General features: G+C 33.5%; 1 protein-coding gene across 1 annotated transcript; it reads left to right on the plus strand.

Moving 5' to 3' along the window:
- The first annotated feature begins 5,808 nt into the window (after positions 1-5,808).
- Positions 5,809-9,950, plus strand: LOC137632188 (uncharacterized). Its single transcript, XM_068364067.1, has 5 exons — positions 5,809-5,916; positions 7,821-7,922; positions 8,033-8,150; positions 8,945-9,028; positions 9,293-9,950. Exons 2-5 carry the CDS (start codon positions 7,828-7,830, stop codon positions 9,437-9,439), a joined length of 444 nt encoding a protein of 147 aa, XP_068220168.1. The 5' UTR covers positions 5,809-5,916; positions 7,821-7,827; the 3' UTR covers positions 9,440-9,950.
- Positions 9,951-11,602: the final 1,652 nt, after the last annotated feature.

Here is an 11,602-nt window from a genome sequence, read left to right on the forward strand (position 1 = left end):
TTTGAAGTTTATGTGAATAGACCACAGAATGAAGAAATTACAGTTTATTTAGAGCACAATCCTTTAACTTTTGTTAATAAAATGAAAAATAATAATCAAAGGTTAACTAGGTGGTTATTATGTTTGCAACCATATTGTATTAATTCAAAGCATATATCAGGTAAAGATAATGTGGTTGCAGATTATTTATCTCGGGCTGAATTGGTGGATTCCGACCCAGAATAAATTATCTTTTTGGGGGGGAGCTATCTTACGAAGCTGGTCTTCATGAAAATAGAATATTTTATTCACGTATTTTATTTGTGTATTTAAGAGCTGTATAGCCAGCTCATATGGTGAGTTCCACTCATTTAGAATTAAGTAAATGTATGTAAATTACATAAGACTTTCGTCACAAACGCTAAGGATTGTATCATGTTTCCACATGGTTGGGAGTTGCATGAAGTTTCTAGAATAAGGTTTACTTTTTTTAATATTACGAAAGGAGGTGGGCGGAGTTAGCCGAGAGAGTTGTTTTGCCAAACAACGATAGTACCTCTTCTTAAAATTGCTAAGTTGGCAACCTTACGCCACTAGACCCAGGCACCAACGCCATGAGAAGGATTTACAAGTAGTTACTAGGATGAATTAAGTTAATATATAAGGACCTAGCAATGCATAAGAGACAGTAAAGATCTAGCTTAACCCTCAGAAGACCCATCATCTGACAACCCTCGGCAGCATCTATTCAGCCACTATGTATCTCCTCTCCAACGTGCATAGCGTTTTCTATCAAATGTGAATAGTTTTTGTTCAAACTGGGATTTTGTGAATTAAGTTAATAGAAGTGCCGTATATATGTGAGTGCCGGTATATTATAAAAATTAATTGTTTTTTGTGACTGGCCCTGTGTAATTAGATTAAACTGAGAAGTGTAATTATTTTTCTTAACCGTTCAGTATCCTTGTGTGAGCTTAAGAACATTAGAGTAACAGTTAAGAATATGTAACAGTGTTATAGTGTCCTTTATTCAACAATTTTCAAAATTAAATATTTTCATAAATCAATTTCTAGTGAAACAAGTGATTGCATAATTTTCTTGAAGTGTCTTTCTTTTTTGTCTATGGTTTAGTTCAGATTTAATATTTCGAGTGACTCAACTTTTTGTATTAATTTCGAATTGTTAATTTTTCATAGAATATGTTTATTTTGATAAGTGTGTATTATTTCAATAACCTATGCTCTTCTCGTACTTTGATCGCATCCCCTAAGAACCGAAGAAAAGATTGATTTAAAAATAGTTCCCGTTAAAAGAAAATTAATCACTGTTTTGTTTTAAGTGTAAAATGAACAGACCTTATAGATATTCAGTGTTCATATATATTATAGTCTGGGAGTTGCGTATTATTCTCAGAGCTCGTAGATACTTATTTCTTCTGTGCATCAGATTTTGTAATATAAAGCAGATGAGTTTGGGAGTTCAGGAATCTACGTACTTCGCTAGTCGTGAAATACACACACACACACACATATATATATACCCCTCTCTCTCTCTCTCTCTCTCTCTCTCTCTCTCTGTATGTATGTATGTATGTATGTGTATATATATATATATATATATGTATATGTATATACATGCATATATATGTATATATATGTATATATATATATATATATATGCACATATATATATTATATATACATATACATATATATATATATATATATATACACTCATATATATATACATATATACAGTATGTATATATATATACTGTATATATGTATATTTATATATATATATATATATATATACATATATATATATATATATATAAGCTAAGAGAATATTTCAATTCCATTAAAGGGTCGAGATTTAGTAAATCAACCAGTCAAAACTTTGACATATAGCATCAGATTTCAGTCACGTTACCCCGTCTTAAGCCGTTTGTAAACTATAACCCTAGGCTGGAATGGAACAGGCATTGACGATTTACGGAATAACCATAGACTTAATCAGGCAGGATTAAGGATATGTCTGAGGAACGGCTGCACTTGTTGTTGTTGTTATTGTTTTTGTTGTGTGTATATATATATATATATATATATATACACCACAACAATAACAACAAATGCAGCCGTTCCCCCGACATGTTCTTAATCATGCCTGGCATTTATAGACTATAAGAAAGCTTTTGATTGTATCAGAACCTCAGAAGTAATGAGAGCTCTTCAAAAACTAGAAATAGAAGAATCTTATGTTAGAAAAATTTAAGATATATTATACAGGAAGTACAGCAATCATAAAACTATGTAAAGAGGGTGAGAAAATTCCGATTGAGAAAAGAGTTAGACAGGGAAACCTCATCTCTCCTAAATTATTCACAACATGCCTAGAAGTTTTTAAGATTTCAAATTGGGAAAATGTATGAATTAATATTAATAGGGAATACCTCAACAACTTGAGATTTGCAGATGACATAGTTGTGTTTAGTGAATCATGGGAGGAATTACAAAAGATGATAGAAGATTTGAATAGAGAAAGCAGAAATCTAGGACTGAAAATAAATATGAGTAAAACTAAGAAAGTGTTCAATGAAAATGCAGAGACAACAAATGAGAGTTATGGACGAGGTCTCCAGAGACTGTTAATGAATATACGTACTTAGGACAGACAGTAAGTGATTCCCCAGGACACGAGACCGAAATTAAAAGAAGGATAAGCATGGGGTGGAGAGCATTTGGTAAAGAAAGTGAGATTATGAAATGTAAAATGCCCCTTTTTCAAAAAAGAAAAATATTTAATCAGATGGTCCTACTAGTACTAACTTATGCATCAGAACCTTGGTGCCTTACTAAAGCCTTAGAACATAACTGATTGGTTGAGAGTTTTCTGGTATCCTGACATTTAAGGTCATTAATGCCAGCATCATTAGTTACAAATAAAAAATAAAAGGAAAATTCTATTTAAAACAACAAAAGTAGAGGTGTCCTTATACACGTTAAATAGCTTTCAAAAAACCTGCTTCTGAAATAAATCTAAAAATACCGCTAGCATGGACCAACATACCATATCTAAGAATCTTGGCTAGGATGAACCTGCCAGACTATAGTCTCCCACCATCACCAATACGCAATGGTCAGCGGGGTCATGAAAGTGGCCAAACCCTAAACTTGACTAAGGACATGTCTGTGGCCTTCATCCTGCAGTGAACTAGAGATAGTAGTATTTGTTATAAATATATATATATATATATATGTATATATATGTATATATATATATATATATATATGTGTGTATATATATATATATATATATATAATATATATATACATATACATATAGATAGATAGATAGATAGATATATGTGTGTGTGTGACATAGCTTCTCTGTGATGTAATTTTCATTCAATACAATTACATTAAGTGGCGCCAACGGTTTCCTACTAGGACCCTTTAGGATCCTTGTATTTTCGTGGTTTCTCCAGTTTCTCCGATGTCATCCCTTTGTTAAAGAAACGATGATTATTCCGTTTTCTTTATATTATATCACTATAGAGTTGTTTTGACAATCCTTTGTCTTTATCAGGTGATTTTTAATTTAATTTATATAAAATTCCTTTTATATGAATGAGGTTTCATATAAAATTATGATTAATTCGTCTAAATATGACATCTTGAACATCAAATGAATTAAAAAGATTAAGAAAATTTGAAAATATTTTAAAATTCCAGAGATCTTATGAAATTATGAGGGAATTAGCAGAGTAAATGCTTAAATATATTTACATACACAAAAACACTTGCAAGTTAATTTCCGTTTTGCAGGTCAGGCATTCAAGACCGCTTTGCTTTCAGGGTCATGCAAGGGGCTCAACTGGTTTCTGCGGTGCCCGTTACTCCTTAGCCATCTCCGAGAGACGGAAGAATGCGTGATTGTTACTTAATTCTTCTAATTTTGACTGTTTTCCCTCGTGATGAATATGTCATCGCTTTAGCACGTGTATATATCTTTCCACCTAGATGTGCTGCGTGTGAATGCACCTTTCGCGTAAGCATTTTCTACTGACTTTTTGTATTCTTTGGGGCATTCAACTCTTGCATATACGAATCTTCCTACTTTGGATGATTTCTGGTATACCGTTGCCTTGACCGGGTCATCTTTCTGTCTAACTAGGTCATCCAGGAAAAGCAGGGTCATCTGTTGACCTCAGTAAAGTTGAATACGGAATGTATTTAACCACATAAAGAGGATGATAGATGCAAAGGCGATAAGATATGGAAGCTGCGAAAGGTTATTGAGAAGGTAAACGGTGTAATAAGGAAAGCTCGCTGGTAGAGGTGCACATACTGGAGGAAAAGAAGAGCATTATGGGATAACAAAATGAGAAGTAAGGTGACGAATATGAGGAGAATGCTTCAACTGCAGATAGTGGACAGGAAGAACAATCATACACTAATCTATAAGAGGAAGAATTTTGTTTTTGTGTGTATGCCTATTGGAAACATCCCTGCCTGACTAGGGTTCAAGCCCGCTCAGGCTCGATAGTTTCTTGTAGTGTCTGCAACATCACCATCCTTATGACCTAAGGATGTGGGGTTTGGGGGAGCCTATAGGTCTATCTGTTGAGTTATCAGCAGCCGTTCTAGTGCATTATCATGCTACCTAGGGCAGTGATATTCACTATTTTTTTTTCAAGAGAGCCAAAATTTCAGATCATACTCAATATGTGAGCCCGATAAGCCACAAGGATATGTAGGATATATATATATATATATATATATATAATCCACTTAAGATTCTCTAGTTCAGGTTCAACTCTAATAACTTTGCTTGCAGTGAACTCACGATTAGTAAACAAGAGACTCAATAATAGTTCAACCACTCTACCTCGAGATAACCATCTCACTTCATTATGCTTCACTAATTCTCCATATTCTGTCTCATATTCAGTCAATAGTTCACGAAACTGCCAATAATTTAATGCCCTTGTAACCATAGATTTTACCACCCGAGCAACCAGCTGCTTTACATATTGAAGTTCAGTCTTTGAGTTTTGCCACAAGTGCCTCATAGTGAATTATAGAATGAAGTGGGGCAACATTTGGGATTAATTCTTCTTCCTCATTAATCCAACGAGACTCTTCTCTTTACCTCTCATTTAGGGGACACCGTCATGACACATATAACCTTTTTTAGACCATTTCAGGTTATTGTCAGAAAAAAACTCTAATAGTGCAGTCTACATGTCTTCTTCTCTAATTTGGGCATATATAGTAATAGGCACAATAATTCTCCCTTAGTAAGTAAGTCTTACTTTGGAAAATCATGCTTAAATACAAAAGTGTGCAACATCACAAATATAAACATAGATCATTAATTTCTTGATACAAATAGAAATTCTTTAGTCCATGTATCGTTCAATTCCCTTTGTTATCCTATATTGGTCTTGACCGTCTTTTTTCACTCGGTCCTTTACTATTGGAAGCCATTTCGCTTCCATCAATATAACATGATTCCCTAATAGCTGGTTGTAGCTCGGGGATTCTTTTCTGTGCTCTCATTTTATAATAATTTTTTTTTTCAATTTTGATTATAACCTGAATAGATTCACTGTCTGAATTCCTGAAATATAATAGGCTTAGAACGTATTTCTATTAGCAATCGTAATAAAAGAGGAGTGATGTGGAAAACTTATGAGATTTATACACAATTCTTAGGTCCTTTTTCCTATCTTTTTCTCCCGCAAGTCGCCAATCAGGTCATTGCAAGCAGCCAATGGCTCGCGAGCCGCCCAATGAGGACCACTGCGGCTTAGTGTATATAAACACCGTAAGAGAAAACTTCATCACAGTGAACAGCGACATCTCGAAAAGACCACTACTTCGAAAGCTGTGAGCCTTCCTGTTTTAGGAGACCTAATCCTACTTACTAAGGTAAGAAGACATTTAACCGTTGCTTAACCCATAACTAATGACTTAAATGAATGTCTTTCTTTCCATTTTTTTGAACGCCGTAATATGTGTAAAATATAGAAAATTGTATTGTCTCAGTCATCATGATTTATTTTCTAAATGGCTAGTCCTACAGAAACCATAGACATGATCTTTACAACACAAGCCTACTAAATTTTATCTTTTAGCCTCCACATTAATATAGCTGTTTTTACCGACACATTTTAGTTTGTTTCACCAATGTGCTGGGTAGTTTTTTGTTGATTATACAGAAGTTTAAACTTACAGCGAATGTTTTCATGGTGAGCAGGTTGACATTAGACATTCATAGTTTGTATACGACAGGTTCAATTTCACGTTGTTATTGATCTTAAAACATTTCTAATGTTTCAGCCATTACTTGTATATATTCTATTTCCTTTCTTCACTATGTTATTTTCCGTGTTGGAGGCCTTGGGTTATAGATGTTAGCTACGCCAAGTGCATATAAGACTGGTAGATATCTAAACTCTTCGCTGGTTGTGGTGAAAACAAGATCTGTTATGAAAGAACCTGTTGCCTCACAATATCGAATAAACAAAAATATGCAGAAATTATTTTCAAATATTCTACATAAAGGTCTTGATACAAGACAGTGCCCTAACAACGTTAATAAACATTTGATTTAAAACTTAGCCAGCGTTTAACAAAATATTTATGATCTAATTTTTCTTTAGTATAACTTGAAATAAATAGACAAATCTCATCTAATGTATATCAAAGAGTAACTATTTTAGCCCCGTTTCAAATGTAATTGCAGAGTTTTTTAATGCCAAATCCAATTATGTTGAAGTCTATATAAAACGAAGTCAGGGAGTAACCCGAGGATAGGAAGCCTTGTCTTACCTGATGTAAAGTACAATTCGTAAAAGGGCTTCCAACAGAAGCATTATCATTGCAATGCTTGCGGTATGTTATTATTATTATTATTATTATTATTATTATTATTATTATTATTAGCTAAGCTACAACCGTAGTTGGGAAAGCAAGATGCTATATGCATATATATACGTGTGTATATATATATATATATATATATATATATATATATAGTGGAAAATTGCTAACTAAAAGTCGCTATAATGAAAATAGTACACCACGGTAAACGGTACGAGCTTTCCAGGCGCGATGGTTGTGAAGGGAAAGACTGGGTAACTTGGTTTTGAGTTCAAAAGGTTAGGGAAATGTTTACACAAATCTTTCTAACATTGGCCGATATTTCCATGTTCTGTATTTGGAGTTATATCATTCTAAGTCAATGTAGTCAGCGTTGCCATTTTCTTTCACGGAAATTAGCCCAAGTAGATGCCAAATCTATGTATAGCGGATAAAGACAATAGTTTTACTTAAATAGTAGCAAATTGTTTTGTTACTATTTTTTTGTCTGACCATCCTTCAATCACATATTATCGGAAATTTTATCGATTTCAATTATGACTAAGCCTACCAAAACCGGTTAGCCGCTCGTATTCATCAGCATAAGACAAAGAAATATTCGAATTTCTCATCAATTATTTCAAGATGTTCATTTATATGGTCCATAACATATTAACCATCTAGCCCCCTTTTTACTTACATCTGCAATATAAGTTTTAATTGGTAAAAAAAAAAAAAAAAAAGTTCAAAATCACTTTCTTTGAACCAGAATTGATGTCTGCGGGGTAGATGCTCAAAGTTTTATACTTATTTTCTTTTGCCTCGCAACGACAAATCTATACATTTCCTTAACAGGGAATGACACTCGCTTGTTTAAGTAGCTTCTTTCCTATAGGACTAATCGGTTTATTATTGTCGATAATAGATCAGGAATGATAATAATAAAAAATCACATTATCTCTACTTTTCAGATTCAAAATGAGAATCTCGTGGATCCTCTGCGCTGCTGTTTTGTTTGTGGCCCTTGTTGGCGCAAAGGCCGGAACGGTGGAATATGATGAAAACTACGACCAGTGAGTATTTGTAAATGTGTCCGTGTTAATATATAAGAATATTTGCGTTAAAATGCGTTCGTATTAGGTAGAGAGTTCTTAGTAATTTACAAGTTTCCTTCTCAAAACAGACCAAGTTGCTCAAACATATGGACTGTAATTGAAGCTTTCTTCAGGCCAACGACAAACTACCTCAAGAGACTACCAGAGAAGACTCTTTCAGATGTTGTTGAAGATGTCAGAGATAATGTAAGATTTTCCTGTTTGTTAAGGTTGGCTTGTATGGGACTTATTTTATAATAAATTCAAATGAGTGTATCCATGCATGTCATATATGATGTATATATCAAACGGAGAGTAAAATTGGTGGAAGTTAGCAACTAAAACTATATTTTAGTTACCCATATTTATAAGGTTTTCTCTCTCAATCATTTGACCGTTTTCTATGAAATTCTCTGTCTAAAATAATCATTTTTCTTTTTAAATGCAATTAAATAAAATCATTGACAACTTCTAGAGGTAATATTTCCTTTTTTAGAATTAATATTAGACTGGATCACAAGATATGAATTATTAATAGTTGTTTTTTTATATTTTTACTGAAGAGGTCACAAGGTGAGAGAGAGAGAGAGAGAGAGAGAGAGAGAGAGAGAGAAAGCGAGCATCATGTATGCAGGCAGGCAACAAGCGACTAAGATAACTTAAAACGTTGTTGTCTTGCACCGTAAATCTAACTTGAGAGAAGCTTCCTTAATCCAGCCTATCTCAACAGGCACTCATAAAAATTGTGTCCATGTAATTTGTGCTCTCTCTCTCTCTCTCTCTCTCTCTCTCTCTCTCTCTCTCTCTCCATCCCGTCCCAAAATACCACCACCCACCGATGCGTGTGTTCTGTATTGCATATGTAACGGGAAACCTCTCCTAATTTTGTTTTCGAGGTGTAAATGTCCTAATTACATATACAATTTAAAGTTTTTCAATATATTTTACATCTTGAACTTTGTTTATACAGTCATATTAAAAGTTTTTCTTCTTCCCCTCAGATGAATGAAAAGACAAAATGGGTCTCATATGACGCTCTCCCGAAACTTCCTGAGTTGTCATTAGCACACCAGGACTGGTTGAGGGTAAGTTCAAATGAACAGTTCTTTTATTGTTTTTTTTTTTTTTTTTTTTTTGATGACTTTTAATTTCAAAATTGTCTATCATACACCTTTTGTGTTATTTACCACAAAATAATCACTAGAAAACTAAATAAAATTGAAGAAAAAAAAATTATTATAATGGAGAAACTCTTTACTGAAAGTAGAATTTTAGTGGCCCCTTGTCGAACGTTAATCAGTTTATGTTCTAAATACTAATTAATTCTCGATAAACTCATTTTTCCTCAGGAAAAAGTCTCCGTTCTCAAGGACAAAACTTTCCAGGAAATATACGATGACGTCATGACCCAATTATTAAGCCTTGACGAACATTGGTTACCGCAGGGTGAGCAGCAGGGAAATAGTTTGGCTGAATACGAGACCTTTAAATTCTAAAGGACTAAAGGGGCTGAACAACAAGGCCTTTAAATCCTAAAGGGTTGACCTTTAAAATTAAAGGCTGTCTTCACTTGAGGTCATCGAAATTTCATTAAGAAATAAAGATCTCTTATCTGGTGGTTAAATCTATTGTGAGCTGGCAATCACAACTGATTCTGTAAATATTATTTCATAAAAGAATTCATATTTATATTTGTTAACAAGGATATTTCTATATGCCTTAAATGAAGGTTTATTTCCATGTAGGCCTATTCTCACAATAATATTTGAGATAATGTCTTCCTTACTTAGAACTTGTAGTAAATTACTTTTGTAACCTTCCTCATACATTTTCCTATCTGCTAATAAAAAGTTACCTCCATGACATATTTCGGAGATCTGTCCCTTCACTCTCCACCCTACCCACATCTTTCCTGATTTTCCCAAAGCCTTGAGCTTGGCCAAAGATTTTAAAGTGTATATATGAAGTTGACTTAATATTTATTGAATAAAATATTGACTTGTAAAATATATTTTTTTCTCCGTCGCCTATTATTATTATTATTTTTATTATTATTAGCCAAGCTACAACCCTAGTTGGAAAAGCAAGATGCTATAAGCCCAATGGCTCCAACAGGGAAAAATACCCCAGTGGAGAAAGGAAATAAATAAGCGATAAGAAAAATTAATAATAAATTATTCTATAAACAGAAACAGCGTCAAAACAGATATGGTATATATGTCAGCCTGTTCAACATAAAAAAAAAAAAAAAAAAAAAAAAAAAAAAAAAAACATTTGCTGCAAATTTGAACTTTTGAAGTTCTACTGATTCAACTACCCGATTAGGAAGATCATTCCACAACTTGATCACAGCTGGAATAAAACTTCTAGAATACTGTGTAGTATTGAGCTTCATGATGCAGAGGGCCTGACTATTAGAATTAACTGCATGCCTAGTATTACAATAAAAAAAAATGCACTTGTGTCCCTAGTTTGATTTTTAGAACGCAACGACAGTATGCATTATATCTTTGTGTCATGTATGGTTTATGGAATGGTTAATATCTTGCATTTGGGATTACTCTGTTTGATTAACAACGAAACATAGTTGCAACTTAGAGCTATTGATAGAGACTTGCAATACAATTACCGAAATAGGCTGTGCATATGAAATTTATTCGAAAAACAACTGGCTAGAATAGATAAAACTCAAGATTCTGACTAAAATATTATGGAAGAGGGCTCTTTGGTTATCACAAACTAGCTTGAATGATAAACTACGGAGCTGAATTGCCCAATCGACAATTATATAGGCCTATCTCCATTTTCTCCTGGTTCTTTTTCTGTAATATACCACCAACCGGCTGATCCTCTCAACCATAGCCAATTAATATGTATCGTACCTAGGCACGCATTTGGCTTTGAAAAGGGAACAATTAATTCTATGTATTGCACTGAATTATGTGAAAGGAAGTAAAGTTGAAGGTCATGAATTGAAGCTTTTGGGTACACTACAAAGACCAATTAGAGATGTATGCTGTGCACAGCATGAAGGGATACCGACGGTATAGTACTTCATCTACTCGAGTAGCATGACTATGAGGGAATAAAATCCAAAGACAACTGGCGGTAACGTCAAATGTTTTAGCTTAAACCATCATATAAATACATTTGAATGAAATATCTGACAACCGCATAACATGCGTTAAACATTTTCATAGAATATTTTCTTATTGCAAAGAAAAATAGAAAAAAAAACTGGCAAGTAATTTTCTTTTCATATAACGGGTACTTTCGTCCTTTAATTATTTCATAAAGATTTATATCAAAATACAGTACTAAATTCCTAAGCTGTGCATTACCCAGACAACACAAATTGGAAAAAAAAAAAAAAAAAAAAAAAATATTTCAGTTTAGACACTTCCATTACCAATACTTATTGTGAAAATATTTGTCCTCGGAGCAATGGATTAATCATGCAATGGATGACACACGGATGGATGACTACATTTTTAAATGTCATAACAATAAGTTCGACGCCAGACAATCAGGCCATCAGAATGATGGTTCAAACCTTGGTCTAGGGTTCAAGCAAAGAAAACAATAAATCCCCGTCGCAGTTTACTCTTCTCTATCCCTAACTGTCAACATCCCCTCAATGTTAATTTAATCCGATTCAG

This window comes from Palaemon carinicauda, chromosome 41 (assembly GCF_036898095.1).
Source record: "Palaemon carinicauda isolate YSFRI2023 chromosome 41, ASM3689809v2, whole genome shotgun sequence".
NCBI lineage: Eukaryota > Metazoa > Arthropoda > Malacostraca > Decapoda > Palaemonidae > Palaemon > Palaemon carinicauda.

Bases quoted from the DNA above. Each gene is read 5' to 3' on its own strand.
- LOC137632188 (XM_068364067.1), top strand. From the start codon at position 7,828: ATGAGAATCTCGTGGATCCTCTGCGCTGCTGTTTTGTTTGTGGCCCTT. The intron at 7,923-8,032 runs GTGAGTATTTGT...TTCTCAAAACAG, and splicing joins TATGATGAAAACTACGACCA to ACCAAGTTGCTCAAACATAT. The intron at 9,029-9,292 runs GTAAGTTCAAAT...ATTTTTCCTCAG, and splicing joins CACACCAGGACTGGTTGAGG to GAAAAAGTCTCCGTTCTCAA.